Raw genomic sequence first — 25,235 nt, 5'->3', positions numbered from 1 at the left:
TGCTGGGATTACAGGCGTGAGCCACCGCGCCCGGCCACTAATTTTTTATATTTTTAGTAGAGATGGAGTTTTGCCATGTTGGCCTGGCTGGTATGGAACTCCTGACCTGAAGTGATCTGCTCACCTCAGCCTCCCAAAGTGCTGGGATTACAGGTGTGAGCCATTGTGCCTGGCCCCTTTAGAGACAGCTTTTACATAAACAATTGGATACACCAGGAACCCCAGTCATCCTTGTGCTGTGGATACATCCTGGTTCCCTGAAAGAGGGAGCCTCTTGGTACCCGTGTTCCAAAGCAGTGCATCGCAAACTCTAGTGTGCATCCAAGTCTTGTTAAAATGTAATTTCTGATTCAGTAGATCTAGGAGGGGGCCTGGGATTCTGTGTTTCTAACAAACTCCCATGTGATGCCAGTGCTGCCTGTGAACCACTTGGTGAATAGCAAGGTTCTAGAAGACGGTCTTATTTAGGCTTTTCCTATGGGAAATCTGGGCTTGCCTGCTATGGATATATATTTTTTTATTCATATTCCACCCACCTAACTTTGAAGAAGAAAGATGCCTATTTCTTTTCCCCACAATTCCTTTCTTCCACTCCCTGCCCTATCCCTTCCTCCCCTTCTTGAACAGAGGCTGCTTAGCTTAGCAGTGGCAGGAGTCCCTCTGAGGATTTGATTTTTAAAAACCATTGAAGAGGTGTAAAGGACCCTGCTTGCTGAAAGGAAAAGGAAGAGTGACTGGGCCTCCCCCAGGTCATCCCTGTCCTGAGCAGGCACCTGGGAACAATTAACTGGCATAGTCTCCAGAGAATGACCCAGGTAAATATATGCTAAAGAGAAGGAGAATTTGTACAAGTAAATATAAATCAGTATGTTGTCTTTGTTGTTGTTGTTACTATATGTCACCAGACCTTTATATACCATGAGAAGACCATTATTAAAGAGAATTCGCTAGCCCTGGGTATTTATACTTAGAACATGAATACTATACCTCACTTTTTGGAACCACTTTTTTCTCTAGGTAAAGTCATGAAGCTGAGCCCCAAAGCAGAAGAAGTAGCTACGTTCTTTGCAAAAATGCTCGACCATGAATATACTACTAAGGAAATATTTAGGAAAAATTTCTTTAAAGACTGGAGAAAGGTACTGTAGCCCATGTGTTAAAATCCTAGTACCTTGCAAAACAGTCAAGTACTAAGTAATTATAATCTTCCAAAACATTTCCTGATGTAAAATTTGAGTTTTATGGATTTTTGTTGTATTTAAATTTGTGCATTTTTTGTCTGTTCATTTACTATTTTATGTAGGGTTTCTGTCCAAAAAAAATACTTGTGTATCTTTGCTGTCGGCTCTCATGTGATTGCAGGAGGGTATCAGATTAGGTCATACAGAAAACCTCAACTCCAGTTGCGCACAGGAAAGTTTGTCTCTGCAGGACTGCACCATGTCTGCTGTTGCAAAGAGAAATGTTAATCTGATGTCCTATTCCCTGTAAATTCTTGCTCATTTGTTTTAGGTACTTTCTACTCTTGAAACCTCATAGGCTGTATCTGCCTAGGTGATTTTTAAAAATCTCATTATTCTCAATTTGGATAATGTGGACAAAGGCAGCAGTAAAGTTTACTTCCTGAACTAGTTCTGAAAAGCAGATTTAATAAATGAATAGAAGAGGGGTAATGTTTCTAAGAGAGAATCAGTATGGAAATGTTTCTGTTGTTACTAAAACAAATGATTTCAAACTTGTGTTCACATGCCTCGGGGCAGTGTGCCATGGAGTCTAAGAAACCACATTAAGAGTTCATCTTTTTCCACGATAAGTTATATTAAAACATTTTTACATTATTAAATACATATTTTGTAATAGAATAAAGTAATTCAACTGTATTTTTTTTTTCAAAATTTGTTAATTGAGATTAGCCACTTCTAGAAACCTTTGACTGAAAAAAATGGTGCTTGGGTGTAATTGCAAAGAAACCCAAGGACTTATTAGTATGTTTTTGTTTCATCTTCCCCTTTTCTTTTGACTAGGAAATGACTAATGAAGAGAAGAACATTATCACCAACCTAAGCAAATGTGATTTTACCCAGATGAGCCAGTATTTCAAAGCCCAGACGGAAGCTCGGAAACAGATGAGCAAAGAAGAGAAACTGGTACTATAAAAGTTATTAAACCTCTGGAGAATTTTGGAATCATGATTGGTTTATTTAATTTTCTTGTTGGTTCCTATGACAAAACATTGATTTGAGTGATTTCACATCATTCTATGCTAAAGACTTAGAATTCTCAAAGTCTAAATTTTCTTAAAGGTCTTAGTTAGACTGAAAATTGTGAATGAGTACTTTGCTCAGTAGGTCCCTTTAGGAACCCTGGTGTTTCAATGACCTAAAAACCAGTCAGTAACTCCAGCCAATAATATAGTAATTAAGGATGGGCAGACCTGTCACACAGTGGCTACTGGACATTAAGGATTTAAGACAGATGAAATCATACTGGCCATGTACCTCCCTGTTTTTTGATCTGTTTTACTCTGGAATCTTGCCATGCTCATCCATCTCCATCTTCCTGCCTTGGCCATCCTCATTACTGAAGGATTTTTCTGATATCCAGCTGGGATGTCGTTTTTCTTGTACAGGCTGCCTGTTTTTATTTTATTTTTTTTTTTAAAAAAAGGTTTATTGGAACCAGCTGCCCCTACTTGTCTACATATTATATATGGCTGTGTTTATGCAACAGTGACAGAGATGAGTAGTTTCAAAAGACTATGTGGCGTTCAAGCCTAAAATATTTTCTTTCTAGAAAAAGCCCCTGAACTAGAGGAATCCAGGGTAGAATTTCATTTTTTCCAATCACAAGTCCAGAAGTTAAGGATTTTAAGGAATTCTTTGTACTTCAAATCCCTGTAGTTTCAGTATTTTAAAGGACTTGCATTTTAAATAATTTAGACTGTTGTATTTATATAACTCATTATTTCATGGTACTTATTTGGCCACTAGTTTAAAAATTAATGAGTTACTATAAGAATGTTAAACACATCAGACTTTTCAGTCTCAGGTAAGTCTTATCCTCAATATTCCAAGTTAGTGAAATTTAGTATATCATTTACCTTAGGGGCATTTTGAAACTTAAAATATCACTTTGGAGCTTTGTTCTTAGAATTTCAATCCAAAGATAGATTTTATAGACATCCCCTTGCCAGAGCCCTGCCAAGGACACCTGCTGCCAGCAAGGTCTGAGCCTATTCCCATCCACAAGGCAGCAGGACTTAGTTAAATTGAATCAATAAGTATATAATTTGGCAAAGAGTCAATAAAGGGTAAGGAGGTTCAAAATCTCACCCATCGTACCCCAGCTTTTTGGAGCAAGGATCATAGTGTAGAGTGTATATACCTGTATCCCTATGAAAGAATTAGTGACAGATCTGTCTGGGCTTAAAAACTCATGTTTTTAAGCTGTTTAAATGCTGTTTAACTAAATGGCTTGAGCTATTCTTTCATGAGGCTCTGTCAGACTTCTCCATCTCCTGTTTTGACAGTACTCAATAAAACAGTATGAATTTTTAAAGTACATTTAAAAACACTCGAACAACATGTATAAACATACATCATTTAAGACACAATAATCAGTTTTGAATTTAGTTGAAGTCAACCCTTACAAGCAAGTCTTTTTGGAGAATTTCACGGTATTTAAGTTTGAGAAAACCACTAGAAGTTTCCCTTTATTTGAACTTATTTTTTAATGATTTTCAGACTTTTCTCTACCTTGACCTAGTCTCCCACAAGAAATGAAAATGTATTAGTAGAGAAAAGCAATCTGAATCTGTTTTGAGTACTTTCTTGCTATCTTCCAGAAAATCAAAGAGGAGAATGAAAAATTACTGAAAGAATATGGCTTCTGTATTATGGATAACCACAAAGAGAGGATTGCTAACTTCAAGATAGAGCCTCCTGGGCTTTTCCGTGGCCGCGGCAACCACCCCAAGATGGGCATGCTGAAGAGACGAATCATGCCCGAAGATATAATCATCAACTGTAGCAAGTGAGCTCATACTTCATCCTGTGGGCCAGAAAGGAGGTGGAGGGCGTCCTTTGTTGTCAGTACTTGGGAATATTTCCCAGGTTACACAGGACTGTTTGGGAAGGGAGATACTTAAGAACAGGACAGTATTTCCATGTATAGGTCTCCAGATGTTTTTGAAGTACAATAGTCTCCCCTCGTCCATAGAGGATATGTTCCAAGACCCCCAGTGGATGCCTGAAACTTTGACCCAATTGCCATCACTTAGAACCCATTTCTGTTAATGCCTTCCACCTACAAATTTAATGCCTTTTCCATCTTTATTAAGTACTTATCACATACAGTGGCTATAACTTTTGCAGTTTGAGGTACAACAGCAAAACCAGCACAGCTTTCTTTTTCCTTCTTCACAGTTTCACAGATGGAAGATTCATTCTTACCTTAGATCTTAGCAACTTGAGCATATAGTTTTTTTTTTTTTTTCTTTATTAAGTCAAGAACTGTCACCTTTCATTTAAAGCACTCTGCAGCTTCTCTTTGGCATATCCAAAATGCCAGCATCACTACTTTTGCACTTTGGGGCCGTTATTAAGTAAAAGAAGGTTACTTGAACACAAGCACTATAAAACCATTAGAGTCAACCTGATAACTAAAGCGGCTACTAGCTTACCCAGGGGCAAGTGACGTATACAGCATGGATATGCTGGACAAAGGGATGGTTTACAGGTCCTAGGCGGGAATACAAGAGATTTTATCACGCTCCTCAGAACAATGTGCAATTTAAAACTTATGAAAAAAAACTTTTTTTGAGACAGAGTCTCGCTCTATCACCCAGGGTGGAATGCAGTGATGTGATCTCAGCTCACTGCAACCTCTGCTCCCAGGTTCAAGCAATTCTCCTGCCTCAGCCTCCCGAGTAAGTGGAACTACAGGCATGTGCCACCACACCCAGCTAATTTTTGTATTTTTAGTAGAGACTGGGTTTCACCATATTGGCCAGGATGGTCTTGAACTCCTGACCTTGTGAGCCGCCTGTCTCAGCCTCCCAAAGTGTTGGATTATAGGCGTGAACCACCACGCCCAGCCATGAAATGTTCGTTTTTGGAATTTTGTATTGAATGTTTTCAGATGACAGTTGACTGAGGGCAACTAAAACCTTACATAAGGTGGGACTACTGCGTTGACTGTTAAGATAACTTGGAAAAATATGTGGTAAAATCATTCCTTATGTCTCATTTCACTATCCTCTTGCTGTGTTACTTCCAGAGATGCCAAGGTTCCTTCTCCTCCTCCAGGACATAAGTGGAAAGAGGTCCGACATGATAACAAGGTTACTTGGCTGGTTTCCTGGACAGAGAACATCCAAGGTTCCATTAAGTACATCATGCTTAACCCTAGTTCACGAATCAAGGTAAGGGGATAGCTGAGAGCTACACTGGTTCGTGGAGCTGATAATAACCCTTTTTTGTTGGAATATAATGTTCTCGTCCCCTAGAATCACTTTGACAAGTTAAAAACCCTCCCCATTGAAAGAAGGTAAGTACTTTCATAATTAGCATTATGGTGATCTTCCTACAGTGCCTCCATTTTTTTTGGTCACATTGTAATCTTACTCATTTATTAATTCACAAATATTTACTGAAATTCCAATATGTGCCACACACAGTATATGTTTGGTGCTAGGAATTATGTTGTTAAACAAGATAGATGTAGTGCCTGCCTTCACATTGCTTACCGTCCAGTGGTCAGAATGTGTTGAATTGTGTTGGTTGTATATTGGTCTCTGCGGCTTTCTTCCACTTCCTCACCTTTCTTGGCTATGAGAAAGAGAATATAATTGCTGTATATCCTGAAACAAGTTGTAAAATCTAGTGTCTTATATTACTTTTGGCTTCCTTACAGTCTCACCGGGGTAGTTTCACCAGGGCCAAATGAAATGATTGTGTGTGAAAGCACATCATAAACTGTGTTACATACCTATGCATTGTAATTTATTGACACTGTTATTGCAAGGAGATAACTCTTGGGAATCAGTTCTTGTTAGCCAAATAGCTACGTATATCCAGCTTTGGAGAGTCCCACAAACTTCTTCCTGGGAAGAAGTTTCCAGTTTCTTGCCTGGCCTCACAATATCACTTCCTCTTCCTTGCCTGTGTTTTTGTCTGTTAGATATATATTTCATAGTATATTGGAGGGAAGAAGTTCGTGGGACTCAAAAAAATATCTGAAGATCTGGCTGCCCTCACCATATAGCTTCCTCCCCTGCCTCTTTCTTCCCTCAAAACTACCAAGCTCTTTCTCACCCCTGGGATTTCAAATGCCTACTTTATTTTCTCTGTTAGAAACTATGTAGACTGTGACTGTTTTATGTGCAGGAGACCTGGGATTAAAGACGTTCTTGATCCTGGTTCATAGGTTATAACATCTGTTAAGATGTGAAAGCCACAACTAAAAAGGCTGTGTGAACAGGGAAGACTAAACTGTACATTTTCTGGCTTTTAGCCTTGTGTTCTTTTATATATCACTGCTTTTCTAATGAAAAATACCCGTTTATATATTTTCTTCAATTATAAAATACAGTCTTCCGGCCGGGTGCAGTGGCTCAAGCCTGTCATCCCAGCACTTTGAGAGGCCAAGGCGGGTGGATCAGCTGAAGTCAGGAGTTGGAGACTAGCCTGGCCAACATGGCAAAACACTGTCTTCACTAAAAATACAAAAATTAGCCAGGTGTGGTGGCGGGTACCTGTAATCCCAGCTACTTGGGAGGCTGAGGCAGGAGAATCGCTGGAATCTGGAAGGCAGAGGTTGCAGTGAGCTGAGATCACGCCACTGCACTCCAGCCTTGGGCGACAGACTGAAAGTCTATCCATCCCCCCACAAAAAATTAAAAAAAATAAAATAAAATATACTTTTCCTAGTTTGGTAAGTACAAAATCAGAAAGAGAACCGTCATGATGTACAGACTAGTCATTTAAAGAAACATGTATTCCTCTTCTGAAGTATCACAAAGTTGTATACATACAGAAAAACAATAGTTTTAGCCCTCAAGGTACTTATAGGCTGGTGGGCAGATTAGATAAGAATTCAGTTGTATTAGAAGAAAGATAAAAGTTAAATGCATTAGATAAACAGAGGAGTTATTTGCAGCACTTAGATAAAAACTTTTATGAAGAAAATTAGGTTAAGGTTAGATCTTAAAAGTAGTATTTCAAACAGAGAGAACTGTGTTGTGGACAAAGGGGAGGGTGGTAAGCAGCGTATGTTGAGGTATAGGGGTTCTAAAAAGGAGTGATAAAAATAATTACCAAGCGGTGATGGTTGCAGAGCATTGTAAATGTACTACTAAATGTTACTAGTGGTAAATTGTATGTATATTCTACCACAACTTAAAAATCATCAAAATGACAGAGTTACTATTAAAAACATTTTCACGTAAGGTGACATCTGGATCATTTAAGCATACCACACGTATATTAATGACACTATTTATAGATGAAAAAACTTTGTCTCTGGGAGGCCCAAAAACTTGCCCAAGATTCAGTGGCTACTAACTTGAATAACTTAGATCTTCTTAGAATGTAACTTAGATCTTCAGTCTCCTCATGCTTTCCTGTGACATCTACTGTTATAAATGCTGCAAAGGAAAAGTACAGGGTACCATTTGAGAGTATACCAGAGTACCTGATCCAGCCTCTGGGGTTCAGGGATGGCCTGAGGAAATAAATTTAAAGGATAATGTAAAAAAAAAAAATTTTTTTAGTATCTGAAGATCTGGCTGGCCTCACTATATAGCTTCCTCTCCTGCCTTTCTTACCTCAAAACTACCAAGCTCTTTCTCACGTCTGGGGTTTCAAAAGGTTATTTTATTTTCTCTATTAGAAACAACCATTCGCCTGTTCTTTCCAGTGATACAATCCTATTCACTGTGTAAATCTCATCTTAAATGTTACCTCTTCAGAAAGGCCATCCCTGAACCCTAGAGGCTGGATCAGGTACCCTGGTATACTCTCAGATCGTACCCTTTACTTTTCCTTTGAAGCCACCAACCTGGGATTTAAAGAGGGAAATGACACCAGATTTATATTGTGGAAACTTGTTACATAATTCATCATTCTACTGCTGCTTGTAGAGACTGGAATGGACACAAAGCCAATGAGAGGCTGTTGCAGTACTTCAGGCAAGAAATGGTGATGGCTTAGACAAATGATGGCAATGGGGATAGAGAGGTGACAGATAACATATGTATGCTAAGTACTTGTACAGATAAGGATTAGAGTTAATTGTAGGAGACTCTCTGAGGACTGAGATCCTTGTTAGACCAGGTAGAATGCCTCAAGGGCAGAGAGCCAGCCAATTTTTTATTCAACATTATCCAGCTAACTGCTATACACAACAGACATTTGTGCAAGTTTCTGGATGATGGTTATGGTAGTGAACCTAAAAGTCACCCAGAGTTAGACTCTGAACCTTATTCTCAGGACAAAGTGCCTGATTTGAACTGCAATGGGATCCCAAGAGGAGTCATTCAAGGCCTGGAAAAGTGGTATCATTGGGCAAAAAAGAAATGATCATTTCTTGAGCTTGCTCTCAGTTCTCTTTTAGGCTGTCTCCTACTAAGCAGAATAGTGAGATCTTCAAAGGTTGGGGTTTGATAGTGCCTTGAATCATTTTTATATTGCCAGTGGAATAAGCATTCTCTTTTTAGATCAAAAAATAAATAAATAGATACAAGCATTAGGGGTTTTATTTTTAGTGAAATATTTCAAACATGCAGGAATAGATAATTGTGTAATGAACACTTGCATGTCTAACATCTGGTTTTGTCAAATCTTAAAATTATGTCCTATGTGCTCAATTGTTTCATTTCATAAAAAATACTTCGGTAAACATAGCTGAAGCCACCTGTATAGCATTCACCTCCTTCCCTGTAGATTACTATGAACTCCATGGTTTTATTCTCATGTATATTTTTTTTAATTTTTACAGTATATGTGTGCATAAACAATATGTAATTTTACAATATGAAACATACCAGTAACATGCTAATTTAAAGCCAAAACTCGTTTTTACAGTATGTTGTAAACTATTATACACCAAAAACATATATATTGTACAACATACTATAAACTAAAAACGAAGTTATAGTTTTAAATTAGGTATGTTATTGGGATCATTCTGCAACTTATTTCTCTCCAGCTTTGATTTTGAGGTTTTATTATCTTAACCTACACTTTTAATTAATCCATTTTGTTACATGGTATTCTATCATATAATAAAAACTTATCTATTCTGTTGGTTTTTGTTGGTTTTTTGAGACAGAGTCTCACTCTGTCACCCAGGCTGGAGTGAAGTGGCTGATCTTGGCTCACTCTAACCTCTGCCTCCTGGATTCAAGTGGTTCTGGTGCCTCAGCCTCCAGAGTAGCTGGGATTACAGTCACATGCCACCATGCCCAGCTAATTTTTGTATTTTTAGTAGAGACAGAATTTGACCATGTTGGCCAGGAGAGTTTTGAACTGACCTCAGGTGATCTGCTTACCTCAGTCTCACAAAGGGTTCCAGGCGTGAGCCACTGTGCCCTGTCTCTATTCTCTTAAGAGGCATTTAGATTTGTTATACAGTCTCTTGTTGTTATAAACAGCGCTGGAAGAAACACATTTTTCTTGTAATATGGATGAAAATTTGTTTTATACATTCTTTATTAGATATTTCCAAATTGTTGTCTTAAGTACTTCAATTACATCATCATTCTCTTCCTCCCTCCCCTCACACCCCCACCTACACAGTATTCCTCTTTTTCCATATCCTTGCTAACAAACGTTTCTAAAGTTTTGCTTTTTACATTTGGGTCTTAGATCCACTAGAATGTATTTTTGTGTATGGAATGAAGTTGAAATCTAATAAATTTTCCAAATGAGTAACCTGTTGTCACAAAACTAGTTAGTTATATTACCTCCTCTGTCCTATATCAGATATATCTACATATATGTCAGACTGTTTCTTAGCTCTCTGTCCTCTTTAATTAGTTAGTTTGTCTGTTTCTGCATCAGTAGCATACTGTCTTAACTACTGTAGCTTTATAAAGTCTATTGAGTAGGACAAGTTTGTTTGATTCTTCAAAATTGCTTTGGCTGTTCTTGGCCCTCTGCTGTTTCATATTAACTTAAGATAAGCTTGTCCAATTCTAATGAAAACTGTAGATAAACTTGTCAAATTCTAATGAAAACTGTTGAGATTTTTATTGGAATTGCAGTACACTTATAGATTAACAAGGGAAAGATACAATATAATTGAGTTTCCAATTCATGAACATGTTATACCTGTCTCCATTAATTCATATCTTTTGAATGTATCCACCAATACAGTTTTGTAATTTTCTTTGTAAAGGTTTTACACATTTTCAAAATTTTTAAGTGATCTTGTCGTTTTTATTGCTAATGTGAATGAAATTTTTTTTTCCCATTATGTTTCTGTTGGTTATTCCTGAAGTGGTAATGCTTATAATTTTGGGGTGCTGATCTTGTATCTGGTAGCAAATAGAAGAGGTGCTCAGAGTTGTTTAGGGTTGCTGAACTCTTCGTTCTAAAAGTGTCTGTCATTTGGGGTTTCTACATAGATAATTATCTATAAAAACAATTTTTGTTCTTCATTTTCAGTTCTTATATTTTACATTTCTTTAAGTTTTCCTTTTTATTTTTAAATACAGTTATTCATAAAACCCTAACCCTTCCCATGGTCAGCAGCAGTCACGTCAAATGTTTAATTAACTTTTATACTCAGTGTTTTTTGTATCTCGTACCTTCTGGGGTTTCTTGTCTTGTTGAAATACACCCTTTAATTTTTTTAGTAAAAATCCAGCAGTGGCACTCACTCACGTTTATTTACCTGAAAATTTTTTTATTTTCATCTTAACTCATAATCTGTCTTTTCTCCAATAAAGAAATTGTCTTATCATTGATAGATTCTGGTTTCACTATGCTGTATTCAGGGATAGGTATGTTTTTATAGATAGTCAGACTTTCAATCTGAGGACTAATGTATTTTATCCTACAGTATTACCAGTCGTTACTTCTTGCATACTTTCTAGACCATTCCCTCTGTAGTTCTTTTTTAAAGTCCTATTAGATGAATGTTGGCACTTTTCAATCTAGACGTCTCTTTTAAACTATATTTTCATATCTGATTTTTTTCCAACTTTTAAGTTCCGGGGAATACTTCATTTTGGGTGAGTTCTAGCACTCACTTCCAATTCACTAATTCTGTTTCTAATTATATTTAATCAAAATTTATTCCATCTGTAATTTATTTCAATTGCCACTTTTTGTTTTCAAAATTTCTAATTATATATCTGATTTTGTTTTATAATTTGATGTTCTTTTTAGATTTTATATCTTTTTGTGCATACTAAATATATTCACTTGAAAGTCTTTGTAAGATTATTCCGTAAAATGTTTCCTGAAGAGAATTCATGTGCTGATTACCATTGGCAGTTGTTCTGAGCCATTTTCCTTGTGTCTTTGGAAATTTCTGTCTGTAAGCTCTTTTAACTGGGAAATGTTTTTTGTTTATGTATTGTTCTCTTTTCTTCCCCTTCTTCTCCTCTTTTCATTACTTCCTGTCTTAGAGGGAGTCTCCTAGCCCAGCTAAGCCCAAGCTAATGACTTCAGGTCCTCCCGTTCTTGCATGGAGCAAGAAGTGATCCTCCTATCTTGGCTTCCCAGAATGCTGGGTAGGCATGAGCCACAATATCCAGCCTAGAGCACTTAGATTGCTACATACTTGGAGCAAACATAATTAAAGCATGACTTACTGTGACCCAGCAGTCAATAACAGATTTCGTTTTTGTAGTAGAGTGTTGAAGGGTGGTAACTGGTGGTTTTACTTCATGAAGGGCTTTAGGTTGGCTATATGGGAGGCTACTACCATCATGATGCTTTTGTTCTTCACATTTCTGCTCAGCCTCCGGAGATGTCTCCTATTCTGAGAGTCGTCTTTGCTTACTCTTGTGTTTATATTTTACTTACTTTCCTCACATAATAATGTATCATTCTTTCCCATCTGTGCTCTTTCAAGAAATTTAGCACAAGCTTGATGTGAACTATGAATTTTTGACAATTAAAAAAATTGAAACATTCAAGTGTAAAAAGAGCACCAAGGTGTAGAACAGCTGAAGTGTACACTGCTTACGTCCCCTGTCTTTGTTCCCTTTCTGGAAATGAATGGGCCTACTTGCAGTCGTTGCCACAAGGACTTCTAGCCTCAAAGGTCATTGAAAGGATTGGGATTCTTGAAAACTATAGTAACACTTTATCTAGGTACTGAAAAGGTTGTCCTGAACTCATTCATATCTTTTTATGTTCTTCCCAGTTTGTTTTTGCTTTTCCTCCCAGGATTTCCATTACACAGACACCTAGCAAGTGTATTTCCATTCCCTTTCTCCCCGACTGTGTGCCTCCTGCCCATAGAATCTGAAATAGCACTAGAATGACAGCTGGCCTTCTGTAACCTGCAGTTTCAACCAAGGAAACACTGATTCCAGATAACCCATGAGTTTCTTATCCTGCATAATCTAAGAGTTTACAGAAGGGCTGCTTAAAGGCACTCACTGCTAAGTACAATCTGCTGCGAAATTTGGAAGCATTACCTGCTCTCACAACCTAGAAAAGTAGCCCTTAGTAAAATTAAGGTTTTTCAAACCAGCCTTAACCTTACAAACAGAATTTATCATTGGTTTTTCTTTCAAATGAAGTACAGCAAACTTTAGGATCAGTGTTGACATCATGTTGCGTTAAGTCCTTCCTGTTAAAATACCCTCAGTGCCTCTGCCTTTTTTCTCTTTAGCGTCTAGAATTCTGTGAGGTTCCAAAGATGTATGTGCCTACAGCCTTTTATGTGTAACCACGTAGGGATTAAAGGGCTAACTGTGAAGGAAAATATCTTCACAAAATTCATCTTGGGAAGATCTCATTTTGTTGAGTTCTATTAGAAGACAAGACACAAGCTCATTAAAAAAAATATGTATATATTCTGAGCCTGGTATCTTGGCATAAAATTCAAAAAATTTTAAATCTATTAATAAGACTAACATAAACCTAAGTGATAAGACTAAAATATTAAAGCTTGTACGTGATATCATGGTAGAATATGAACTTAGAGTGGATTCCTTAGGACAGAAAACAAGAGAAACAATTAACTAAATAGACTTCATTAAAAATAAAAAATTATGTTCAGCAAAAAGGCACTGCTAAAATAAAGAATCTACAAACTAAAAGAAAATATTTGCAACATGTTTATCTGGCAAAGGGCTTATATCCAGACTATACAAAGAATTCCTATAGCTCCATAATAAAAAGAGCAAAAGACTTGAACATATACTATACAAAAGAAGACATAGGAATGGCCAATAAATAAGCAAATGAAAGAGTGCTTGACATCACTAATTGTTGATGGAATGAAGATTTAACCGCAGTGAAATACGAATTCCATTTCTAGATATTTTTAACCCAAGTGAAATAAAAATGTACTTGTCCATGAAAAGACTAGACTTCTACAAGAATGTTCATAGCAGTGCTATATTCATAAGAGTGCAAAACTGGAAACATCCCAGGAGAATAGGTAACACATTATGGTATGGTCATAGAATATACTATACTTGTCAGCAGTTAAAGGAGTGAACTACTGATACATTCAACAACATGGATGAATCTGAAAAACGTGTTGAGGGCTAGGTGCGGTGGCACATGCCTGTAATCCAGGCACTTTGGGAAGCTGAGGCGGGTGGATCACTTGAGGTCAGGAGTTCGAGACCACCCTGGCCAACATGGCGAAACCCTGTCTTCACAAAAAATACAAAAATTAGCTGGATATGTCATGCACCTATAATCCCAGCTACTCGGAAGGCTGAGACATGAGAATTGCTTGAACCTGGGGGACGGAGGTTGTAGTGACCCAAAATTGCACCACTGCACTCCAGCCTGGGTGACAGAGCAAGACTCCATCTCAAAAACAAATAATCAACAAAATTAAGTTAAAAGGGCAAACAGAAATGAGTTTATACAGTATGATTGCATTTATATCATCTACACTAGGCAAAACTAACCTGTGATGATAATCATATTGAAGGATCAGTGGTTGCTTGGTGGAGACTGACCAAGAAGGGAAATAAAGAGCTATGTAATAATACTGGGAAATGTCATCTTCCCCAATACAAACGTCTAAGAGTTGCTAGAAAACAGGGTCCAGTTTGCCTCTTCACCTCCTACTTTGTAATCTTGAATCCAGATCCTGATTCCACTTACTCACTCTGCTGAATGGATAGCAACTATATTAGAGAAACAGTATAGTGGGCATACTAGTTTAAAAAAGTCATCCAAAGAATGTCACCTACAATCAGTTAAATCAGATTTTTGCCCATTTCGGAGGTGTGACTGAATAGGGAAAGAAGAGAGGTGGTGAAAGGCAGCCTTGCCTTCTCCAGTAGATTCCTTGTCTTGAGATGGTTTTGTGAGACCTTGCCTCGAAGACCTAGATGGATAGTTTATTTTCTAAAAGTAGTCTAAGAAAGCTTGTTCAGGGTATTGAACACTGCAGGGACAAGCATACTTCTTGGAGGCAGTCATCTCCTGCTGGATCTAAGTGGGGTGGCTTCTGCCCCCACCTCCATCTCAGCTTAACTTGAGAGAATCCTGGGTCCTTGGTCCAAGAGCCCAACTAGCCTGTGAAGAAAAGTTAGTCTGGTAGTATCCTGTGAATGATGTATAGGTTGGGTTTTTCTAAATCTCATTTGCCTGACTCCTACCTTACGTTCCAGTGGCATGACTAAGGAACTGAGAAAATGTAACCCTAGGGACTTTGAGACAGGCTTTGGTACTCCATGTGCACTAGAGTGAGGGGAAAGAGGCCATTCCTGAATTGGTACCGTACTGTTGAAGGTGAGCTTTTTGTGTCCAATTTTTCAATGCATGTGTAAGAACAATTGTCATGAAGATTTATTACCAACTTGTGCATGAGGACAGCTTGTATCTCACCTTATTCACACTGTAAAATGTCAAAATGTACTTAGAAAGAGGAGGAATTTCAGCTCCCCAGGAAATAAGACTTAGGCATTTTTTTTTCTGCAGCACCAACCATTAAATCACGCACCCACAATAGCAGGTAGTTACTGAAATTCTTGTTTTGTAGCCAAACAGGTAGATACCACTGGTACACGTGATTGTGAGGGTGCTAATGACTCCTTAGCTTAACTGTGTAAGCTTGAATTTCTGAGTGCTTGTTAGGATTGAGAAGTGGAGACATTTCTTGCTCTAGGTATCTCATGCTTCTGCACACCCAGAGTCTGGTTATCTTTTTTTTTTTTTTTTTTTTTCCCTTCTGGATAGGGTCATGCTCCTTTGCCCAGGCTGAAAGGCTGGTTATCTTGACCACAGGTCTTATGTCTCAAGGACCACGGGTCCAACTCATAGTCAGAAACCAGGCATATGTGGGTAGAAAACACTACCACTTTCCTTTGTTACGGGTGGGGAAATTAAGAGCAGAGATTCTTAAATTCCTTCTCTGTGTTTACGTCATGTAGTCTGTTTTATGCTGTGTAACTCCCTGCTTCTGGGATTTCTTGACTTTTTTTCCTCTTCTCACTCGTCATTATTGGCTCTTGCTTGTATTTTTTCCTTCAGCTTGGTAGCAGAAATCTTCACTATTGTTTAGATTCCGTTTTCTCACAGTTTAAATAACCCTTCATTGGCTTTAGAATCAACTTTTAACCCTTCCACCAAAAGCTCTTACTTTTTTAAAGTCTTCCCAGAAACATAATTTCTCTCAATCTCATCAAGAAATGCTTTTAAATGCAGAAGTTAGAAAATAGTGAATAATTATGGATGGCTGTTCCTGGAAGTCATTGTGTTCCTTAATAATTATATGTTGTAGTCTTTGGTTCTGCTTTGACAGCTCCACCACATTGTAAATGGTTGTCTTAGATTTAATGGAATTCAGGCTTAGCAGAAAACTGCTATTGGGTCACAAATTTGGCAGCAAGGCTCTGAAATTGATGTGGGAATGGGGGTGATTATATGCTTCTTGTTGACAGAAGTCAGTTTTTGGGACATACCATGTGGGTTTTTCCCAGGAACATAAACATTTTATAGAATTAAAGCTGGAAACTTTGGGAAAGCCTCAGAAGTCAGTTGTGCTTGGCAGTGAAATGGGATAGCGTACATTCTTACCAGGAAATGTGCCAAACTCTCTCTTCAGTACTATTCTTTTTTACCTTTGCTTAAGGTCAAGTTCCTGCTCTTTCATTCAGAGTTATTTTTTGTTGTTGTTTTTGAGATAGAGTCTGGCTTTGTCACCCAGGCTGTCACCCAGGAGTGCAGTGGTGCAATCTCAGCTAACTGCAACATCTACCTCCCACATTCAAGCGATTCTTGTGCCTGAGCGTCCCGATTAGCTAGTTGGGATTATAGGCATGCGCCACCTTGCCTGGCTAATTTTGTGTTTTTAGTAGAGACAGGGTTTCGCCATATTGGTCAGGCTGGTCTTGAACTCCTGACCTCAGGTGATCTGCCTGCCTCAGCCTCCCAAAGTGCTAGGATTACAGGCGTGAGCTTCTGTGCCTGGTCTGTTCAGAGTTCTGAACTTTGATATTCAAAGTCATCTTTACTACACTGTCCCAAAGTAAACTACCTTTGGGGTTGGGTCTTTACAGGGTGAGAAAGACTGGCAGAAATACGAGACTGCTCGACGGCTGAAAAAATGTGTGGACAAGATCCGGAACCAGTATCGAGAAGACTGGAAGTCCAAAGAGATGAAAGTCCGGCAGAGAGCCGTAGCTCTGTACTTCATCGACAAGGTGAAAGCATCTTCCTATCGGCATTGTCTGGTGTTGAGCTTAACAAAGGGAGCTTCTGCTCTGCCCCAGGCCCTGTGGCACATACTGTATATCGCAGCTCAACACACATATAAATATATTTGTGTGTATAACTGAATCAAAAGTTGCACAAAACAATGCTTAGCCTGTGAGCAGTGGATTCAGATTTGTTTTTTTACTCTTATTTCATTCCTTTAGAAAAAGTTGGTTATAGCTTACAAAATTGGTTAAATAAACCATGCAGGTATCACCATTATAGTTTGAAAGACCATGCTCTAGAGGAGACCAATTTCTTGGTACTCATGAGATGAAAAAAAATTTTGTTTTTCTCTATTTTGTATTGCTTATATTTTAACATAAGTTTTGAATTGTCTCGAAATTCACACTAGCTTTTTGAGTTTGATTGCCCAGAGTAGCAGCACTCCCTGATTTGCTACTTTATTTTTTTTCTTTTCTCCACCCCCATTTCAGAAAACAAAATAGGGAGAAGAGAAGCTTGACTCTTTAGCGTCCCTGTAGTTTTCATAGGTGGCGGGTGAGGAAGTAACACTGCAGAATCCAGAGTTTGCAGGCCATGCTGACTGATGCTCTGGCCTCAAACAGAATTGGAAGGCTTCTGTTTTGGATTCATAGAAATTGTATAAGGGTCATGTCTCTTCATTCATGATCATCTTTTCTTTCCTGGGCAGCTTGCTCTGAGAGCAGGCAATGAAAAGGAGGAAGGAGAAACAGCAGACACTGTGGGTTGCTGCTCACTTCGTGTGGAGCACATCAATCTACACCCAGAGTTGGATGGTCAGGAATACGTGGTAGAGTTTGACTTCCTTGGGAAGGACTCCATCAGATACTACAACAAGGTCCCTGTTGAAAAACGAGTAAGTTAATGTAGTCTGTACTGTCTGGCTTGTTTTTCATTATTCAACAGGCATTGCTTGACTGCTTTGTGTGCTCTGCACTTTGCTGGCTACCAGCAAAAGTGACTTGAGACAGGCATTGTGGCATATGCCTGTAGTCCCAGCTACTTAGAAGACTGACACAGGAGAATCACTGGAGGCCAAAAGTTTGAGGCTATAGTAAGCTCTGATCACACCTGTAAATATCCACTGTACTCTAGCCTGGCCAACATAGTGAGACCCTGCCTCTAAAATTAAAATAAATAAATGACTTGAAAGAGGGGAGAGGTAATATTTGATGTCTTGTGTACCTCCTTTTAGTCACTGTCCCACCCTGTATTACCTTTCTGATAAGGACATTTGTCAGTTTGCATCTTTACTTAGCCTCTCTCCAACTCCTGACTGAGTGAAAGGTTAATCTATTAGTCCCCAGATCCCACCACTGAAGAGGGTGCTAGAGCTCCATAGTCCCAACCTAATTTTTTCCAAAGTATTGGACTGGAACCAGAGACCTATAGTGTGCAGGATCCTAATAATCCAGCCCAGCAGCAGTCTCAGATTTAATCAGTAGTTAGGCTTTGCTGGCTGTGGAAGAATACTCTATTAGATGCTAAAGCGATTTGACAATTAAATGTAATACCTGACCTTAGATTGGATTCTATACTGATGAGGTAAAGGGCATCATCAGGTAAAGTGACAAAATTGGATTGTGGACAGTAGATTAGATAACAGTATGTATCAATGTAAATTTTTGAAGCTGATAAATACTGTGTAAATGTAAGGGTATATCCATTTTTACAACGTACAAACTGAAATATTTAGGGTTAAAGGACCATATCATAAGCAAGTACTTATAAATGGCCCAGAGCAAATAATTATGTATATATATCTGTAAATATACGCATGGAGAGTGAGTGAACATACATGCACCCTGTGTAAATGATGAATGAGGTAAAATGTTAACAGTGAATCTGGGTGAAGGATGTATGCATGTTCCTGTGCCTTTTTTTTCTTTGCAAGTTTCTGTAAGTTTGGGATTATTTCTAAGGTTAGGATTTTTAAAAAGAGTAATAATTAGGATTCACTTATTTCTTTTAGGTTTTTAAGAACCTACAACTATTTATGGAGAACAAGCAGCCTGAGGATGATCTTTTTGATAGACTCAATGTGAGTAGACAAAGCATACTGGGTTGAAGGGAGTCCCAGCCAGAACCTAAAGGTGAAGGTTGCTGGCAGATAATGGGCTCTTCCTTTAGCCTGGCCTGCTCTGTGGCATCCTGTATACTCTCTCTTCCTCCTTCCAAGCCCACAGTGAATCTGTGGCCAAGAGAAGACACATCTGCTGTAGAACAAATGCTAAAGCCCTCAGGGTGGGGGTAGATGAACCCTACCTTTTATCCTTCCCTGCTTCTACAGAGTTTTCCCTTCACTGAATGCCCAGTCATCCCTGCTGGAGACCCAAAACCTGTGCCTGAGATCTTAATAGGGAAGGACAAATTTGCTTTATTGGTCTGTTAAGATCAAAATATTGGGCCAGGCTTGGTTGCTTAAACCTGTTATCCCAGCACTTTGGGAGGCCAAGTAGGGCAGATCCCTTGAGGTCAGGAGTTTGATACCAGCCTGGGTAACATGGCAAAATCATTATCTACGTGTGGTGGTCCATGCCTATAGTCCCAGCTACTTAGGAGCGTCAGGAGGATTGCATGAGCCCAGGAGGTGGCTGCAGTGAACTGAGATTGCACCACTCCACTCCAGGCTGGTTGTCAGAATGAGACCCTGACACACGTACACACACACATACACACTGAAATACTTCATAGAGAGGCATTATGTAACCCTGTATTCTGGAATTCTTTTCCTAACTTCCCAGTTGTAGGGAAATAAACTTGACAGGATTGTGACTGCAATGGTATAAATTACTTCTAGGGCTGCCAAAAGGAGCAGGTAGTGTAGCTTTGACCTAAATCTCTGTTACATTGTCTCCTCCAGACTGGTATTCTAAATAAGCATCTTCAGGATCTTATGGAGGGCTTGACAGCCAAGGTATTCCGTACATACAACGCCTCCATCACGCTACAGCAGCAGTTAAAAGAACTCACAGCCCGTAAGTATTGCTTGGCTGGACAGGGCCCACACCCCTACTCATGGTATCTGGTGTCCTTGCTTAGCTAAGTCCTAGAGTCAGTTTTACTTTTTTCCCCTACCATTGTGATGAGACACTTTTCCTCTTTAGACCTCTACTAGTTAGCTAATGCTTAGTTGTATAAACTTAAGATCAGTGCTGTTTCCCCCTTGCCACCCCAACTTCAAGATTAATTTCATGGATTGCTGACAGCTTTTCACCTGCTATGAAAATACCTGCATTTGTGTTTTATACATATATTACTTAAAAGCTCACAGAATGAAGACAGTGCTGTGATGTTCTGTTAAATTGAAGAGGGTAAAGTTGCCATGGTTATGAGAAAAATCAGAAACAAGTCCTTTCCCTAAAGTTTCTGTCATTTTTTTTCCCATGAGAGTAGATACTTTCTATAGCTGATTTTTAGAATATTTTCACCAAGATCCACAGGCATTTTTTTCCTGGAGCCCAGTCACTCCTCAATTTCCACTGCCCTCTGTAAATACATCAAATGGCCTTAGAATATGAACCAGAAAAGCAAGAGGTAGGTACGTTGAGGGTCAGTGTTTTAAGGTGATATAAAGAATGCCACACTATACAAGTAAAAACAATTTTTTTGGATGACATTTATAATTTTTCTTTTTAAATAATATACTACCAGGCCAGGTGCATTGGCTCACACCTGTAATCCCAGCACTTGGGTAGCTGTGGCAGGAGACTCACTTGAACCCAGGAGTTCCAGACCAGCCTGGGCAACATAGTGAGACCTCATCTCTACAAAAATTTATAAAAATTAGGCAGGTGTAGTGGTAGTCCCAGATACCTGGGAGGCTGAGTCCAGGAGTTTAGGGCTGCGATGAGCTACAACCATACCACTGCACTCCAGATTGGGTGACAGAGTGAGACCCAATCTCTAAAGTAATAATCATCATCATAATACCACCCATAGCTTAAAATTTTTAAACTTTTAACGTCTCTTCAATTCCTCATTTTGTTCAGGCTACATTGGGTAGAGAGATGCGGAGGCAGGGAGGCAAGGAGTGGCCAGTATAGAACTTAATGAATATGGGCAACAAACCATAGTAATATCAGCAGCACCTATGACAAGCATATGGGTGGGGAGGAAGCAAGGAGATGAAGGGTCCCTAGCCAAGTTGCCTGAGTAAAAAGAAAGGTGTAGATTTTATTATATTACCTCAGACTTCCTCTTGTCATGGGAATTTACCCAGGCCAAGCTTACGTATTAACTTCCTATTTTCTTATGACTGTTGGCTCAAATTTTGATCTTAGGCCTTGGGGGCAAGTTGAATTACCTGAGTAAGATAAGGGTCAGTAAAATCATGGGGAGGAGGCACTACTGTGTGCTCACTGTTGGCATACAAACTGACCCTCTTGCTACCATGTTCCTTTCTTTACAGCGGATGAGAACATCCCAGCGAAGATCCTTTCTTATAACCGTGCCAATCGAGCTGTTGCAATTCTTTGTAACCATCAGAGGGCACCACCAAAAACTTTTGAGAAGTCTATGATGAACTTGCAATCTAAGGTATCATGGATAAAATGAAGGGAACTTCATGATTTGCTGTGGGCAGATCATCTGCAAATGGGAGGTTTTGGGGCTTAGATATCAATATGCAGGCCAGTTCTGGGTCTGTTCTAGAAGGTCCATGCTAAAGATAAACAAATGGAAATACGATAAGTAATCTCTGATCAAAATACTGAATATCAGAGTACCCATTGTCCAAGAAATCTTAATTCTACAGATAGAAGTTCTATACTGGCCACTTCCTATTTTGAAAAGCTAACTTTGGTGCACATTCTTATTACTAATTACTGTCCTTATTGTACATAAGGAAAATGGATTTAAAGCGAGTTTTCACAATTCCTTGCCACAGCCCCCAGAAATACAGCTATTTCCAAATTAGATTGTTTCAAATTGAAAGGATGATGAAACAATTATATATTTAAAGTTTTTCCAATCCTAGCATAGCTATTTTTATTTTTATGCGTTCCACATGAATCATATTTTTATATATCATCAAACATCTGTTGAATACTGACACGTCAGACAAGTTGCTGCTCTAGAGGAAAAGACTGATGTGCAAATAGGTGCTGTTCCTTGTCCATGAGCCTCCTTCCTCCTTCTATCTCTTCCTGGTACTGAGTGTTTAAACCATAAGGCAGTTAACATTTGATAATGAGCATTTTTGTGTTAGCAATGACTTCATAACTAATTCATCCTAACTTGGTGGCCCACAGTGAAAATGTGCAGCTATTTCATTATAGAACAGATACACAGGGTTAAAAAGGAAACCAATTATATTGAAATACAGTTATCAAAATATATTTTAAAGTCCAGTACAGTAATAGTTATGCTTCCTATTAAGGTCTTGAGGTGGCTGAAGTAAATTTCAAGGTAGTAATTAATGAATATAAATGATATTTTAAGATTTCTAGAGCAATTCAAATATTAAGTGAAAATGTCTGTAACATCTGATGATAAAGTCATAGGTGCTGCTGCTATTACTATGGTTTGTTGCTCACATTCATAACTGAAGAAGAAATATTAAATTTCAGATAGAGGCTCGGTGCAGTGGCTCACACCTGTAATCTCAACACTTCGGGAGGTTAAGGTGGGAGGATCACTTAAGCTGAGGAATTCAAGAACAGCCTGGGCAACATAGTGAGACCCTGTCTCTATTAATATTTTTTAAAAATACAAATAAATTTCAAATTGAGGTTAATGAAATTATAGATGTAATTTTTTTCTTATCAAGTTTACGGAATTCTATACTTTTACAGCTGGAGTTTAAGAACTACTACTATGGAATGAGTCCGCATTTTAAGGCCCAGAATGTTTTTCATTTGTTGAGATTTCCTTAAGATAAATACCCATGAGTAGTACAGCTGGGTCAAAAGGTATACAGAACCATTAGTTTATGCTAAAGATGCCATCTGGCTTTCTTGAAGGGATGTACATGTCCACAGTGAATGAATATACATCCATAGACCTCTTGAGTCTTTGGATCATATGGTTGGCAGGCAGAGAACCCTATAGATAGACCACCCATCCTAGCAGCTCACATTTGCTGCCATTCTGTTAAATGCTGGTCATCTGGAATTGTTTATTCTCCTCATGTTATCATTCCAAGCCAGAAAAAAATCATGAATATTCAGGTGCTGTTTACCTAATTCAGGAAGACCCCTCCCAGGAGTATGAGGAGGTCTTTTGTTGCTCTTACTCTGGAACCACTGTTTGGGCAGCCCAGGCTGCCTGCCAGACGAGCCCTCCAAGCCCAGGATTCCTCTCCTGTGTGCCCACAAAGCAAACACACGCCCCTGTTTGCCAAGTGAATCAATGGAGTCTTTGATGCTTTGAGAGAATTTGACATAGCCTGCCAATTTAGCATTCACAGAAATGGTTAAAAGATTGTGGTTTGCTGCATTTCTAGCCTAAAAAGAATCTGGCTAGTGGTGTCTGTGATGCTTTTGTATATAGAATCAGTCCCCTTAGTTTGGCTTTGGACAACATAGATATTGGAAGTAAGCCATTCATAGTAAAACATATTCAATGATTCTCTTCACAATGGTGGCCTCTGTTTCCAATCTCGGGCTGTGTGTATCTAACAAACCATTCTAGTCTCAGTGAGCAGCCCAGTGTGTGTCAGACATGTTATTTACTCTGGAGGTTGTCTTAACCTCACAGATCAGCTAGATGATCATTTGTGTGGGGTTCTGCTGACCCCCAGCAGTGTGAGCTCACTGACAGGGGCTCTAGCTCCATGTTGTTGCCCACTGCTGTCTCTAAGGAGGAATCTAAGAAGAACTTAGATTCACCACGGGACTTCAAGGATTCTAACAAACAAGAAAGGCTGAAACTGCCCATGTCTCTTCCCTTATAGATATGAAGATTTCACTTGGGGGGGAAAAAGCTCCACAGCTAAAAGTATTTTCACATCCATTGAGTGACAACTAAGGTCCTTCCCACCTCAGACCTCTCTCCTTTAAAAACAATGCCAAAGCCAGGCCCTGCCATGTCCTGGTTTGGGACAGACTGGCTGAGCTGTTTGGCTTTCTGGGTACCTTTTAATTGCCAGTTTTTAGCCCCTTGGGTACTCTGTTCAGTGCATCCGTTTTCCTTGAGAAGCTGGCACCCCCTTCCCAGAGTACTGGTGGGATCTGAGGAATGAGCTGGGGTTGCCCAGTAGATGCAAGTATCCTGCCTCAGCTTCCTAGAGAGTAGCTCCTACAGTATTCTTGGAATGAAAGCTAAAAACTGGCACAGGATCTATTTGATAAACAGCTGTCATTTGTAGCCCTCCTCCAGATGACTAATGCAGAGGGTTCTCTGATGGAAAGATCAACACTCAGATTCCCAGCCCTGGCAGGTTCCTTTTCCTGAACCCCGCAGGTTACTGCCCTGTTGAACCCTTGTTTCTCAGAGGATCACTGAAGAACAAATAGTTGAATTCAGTAGTCCTTGTGCATCTTCTCTCTGCCTTCATGAAGCCACCCTTGGTGTTTTTATATGACCAACCACGGAGAGAGACTGCCTGATTGACCTTCTCTGATGGAGCCATTTTTTCTCTACAGCTCCTAACCTTACCACTATTATTTCCCCTAGATTGATGCCAAGAAGGAACAGCTAGCAGATGCCCGGAGGGACCTGAAAAGTGCTAAGGCTGATGCCAAGGTCATGAAGGATGCAAAGACCAAGAAGTACGTACCTGGTATTGTGAAAGTTGGGGGCTGGTAGAGAAAAGTTTGTGTAGCATCTGTCAGAGGCCTTGGGGCCCCAGCTTTTCTATGGTTTCTGAGTGATATCTTTTGGAAATCTCTGTACTTGGGCTTTTATTGACTCGAAGTGGCAGGATGGGTACAGTGTGCCCTTGTCGTGAGCCCAGGCCTGGTTCTTGAGGACTCTGCTATTCTTCTAGGGTAGTAGAGTCAAAGAAGAAGGCCGTGCAGAGACTAGAGGAGCAGTTGATGAAGCTGGAAGTTCAAGCCACAGACCGAGAGGAAAATAAACAGATTGCCTTGGGAACCTCCAAACTCAATTATCTGGACCCTAGGATCACAGTGGCTTGGTAAGTGTTGAGCCCTCCTTGAGCTCCTACTGCTAGCTTGAGAAAGGTGGAGGGGGTTTTGAGGGCAGTGATGGCCTTCACATGCCATTCCTAAGCTACACACTTCTAGTCCTGTGGGGAAACTTCTGGCTTCAGCTGTGTACAGGGTACTCTGGTTGCTGAACCTTGTCTGTAAATGCATTGCAACATCCTGGATGGTCCTAAATGATGGTCAGTGCTGTCATACCGGCTTGTAGTGTATGTTATGCTTTTAAGAGGCAGGT

At 39.3% G+C, this 25,235-nt stretch overlaps 1 protein-coding gene across 1 annotated transcript in view; it reads left to right on the top strand.

Annotated features, from left to right (window-relative positions):
• TOP1 (DNA topoisomerase I) overlaps positions 1-25,235 on the top strand; it is a 95,152-nt gene that overhangs the window by 67,848 nt on the left and 2,069 nt on the right. Inside the window, exons 10-20 of the mRNA XM_032294939.1 lie at positions 1,018-1,139; positions 2,025-2,147; positions 3,845-4,032; positions 5,278-5,422; positions 16,712-16,855; positions 17,563-17,748; positions 18,865-18,933; positions 19,756-19,870; positions 21,304-21,431; positions 24,510-24,604; positions 24,823-24,972. Coding sequence (XP_032150830.1) covers positions 1,018-1,139; positions 2,025-2,147; positions 3,845-4,032; positions 5,278-5,422; positions 16,712-16,855; positions 17,563-17,748; positions 18,865-18,933; positions 19,756-19,870; positions 21,304-21,431; positions 24,510-24,604; positions 24,823-24,972 — 1,465 coding nt within the window. The remainder of the gene's footprint in view (positions 1-1,017; positions 1,140-2,024; positions 2,148-3,844; positions 4,033-5,277; positions 5,423-16,711; positions 16,856-17,562; positions 17,749-18,864; positions 18,934-19,755; positions 19,871-21,303; positions 21,432-24,509; positions 24,605-24,822; positions 24,973-25,235) is intronic.

This window comes from Sapajus apella, unplaced genomic scaffold (genome assembly GCF_009761245.1).
Source record: "Sapajus apella isolate SASKATOON/1434 unplaced genomic scaffold, GSC_monkey_1.0 scaffold33, whole genome shotgun sequence".
In the NCBI taxonomy this organism is placed as follows: Eukaryota; Metazoa; Chordata; class Mammalia; order Primates; family Cebidae; genus Sapajus; species Sapajus apella.
This window is presented reverse-complemented; position numbering and strand designations above follow the sequence as displayed.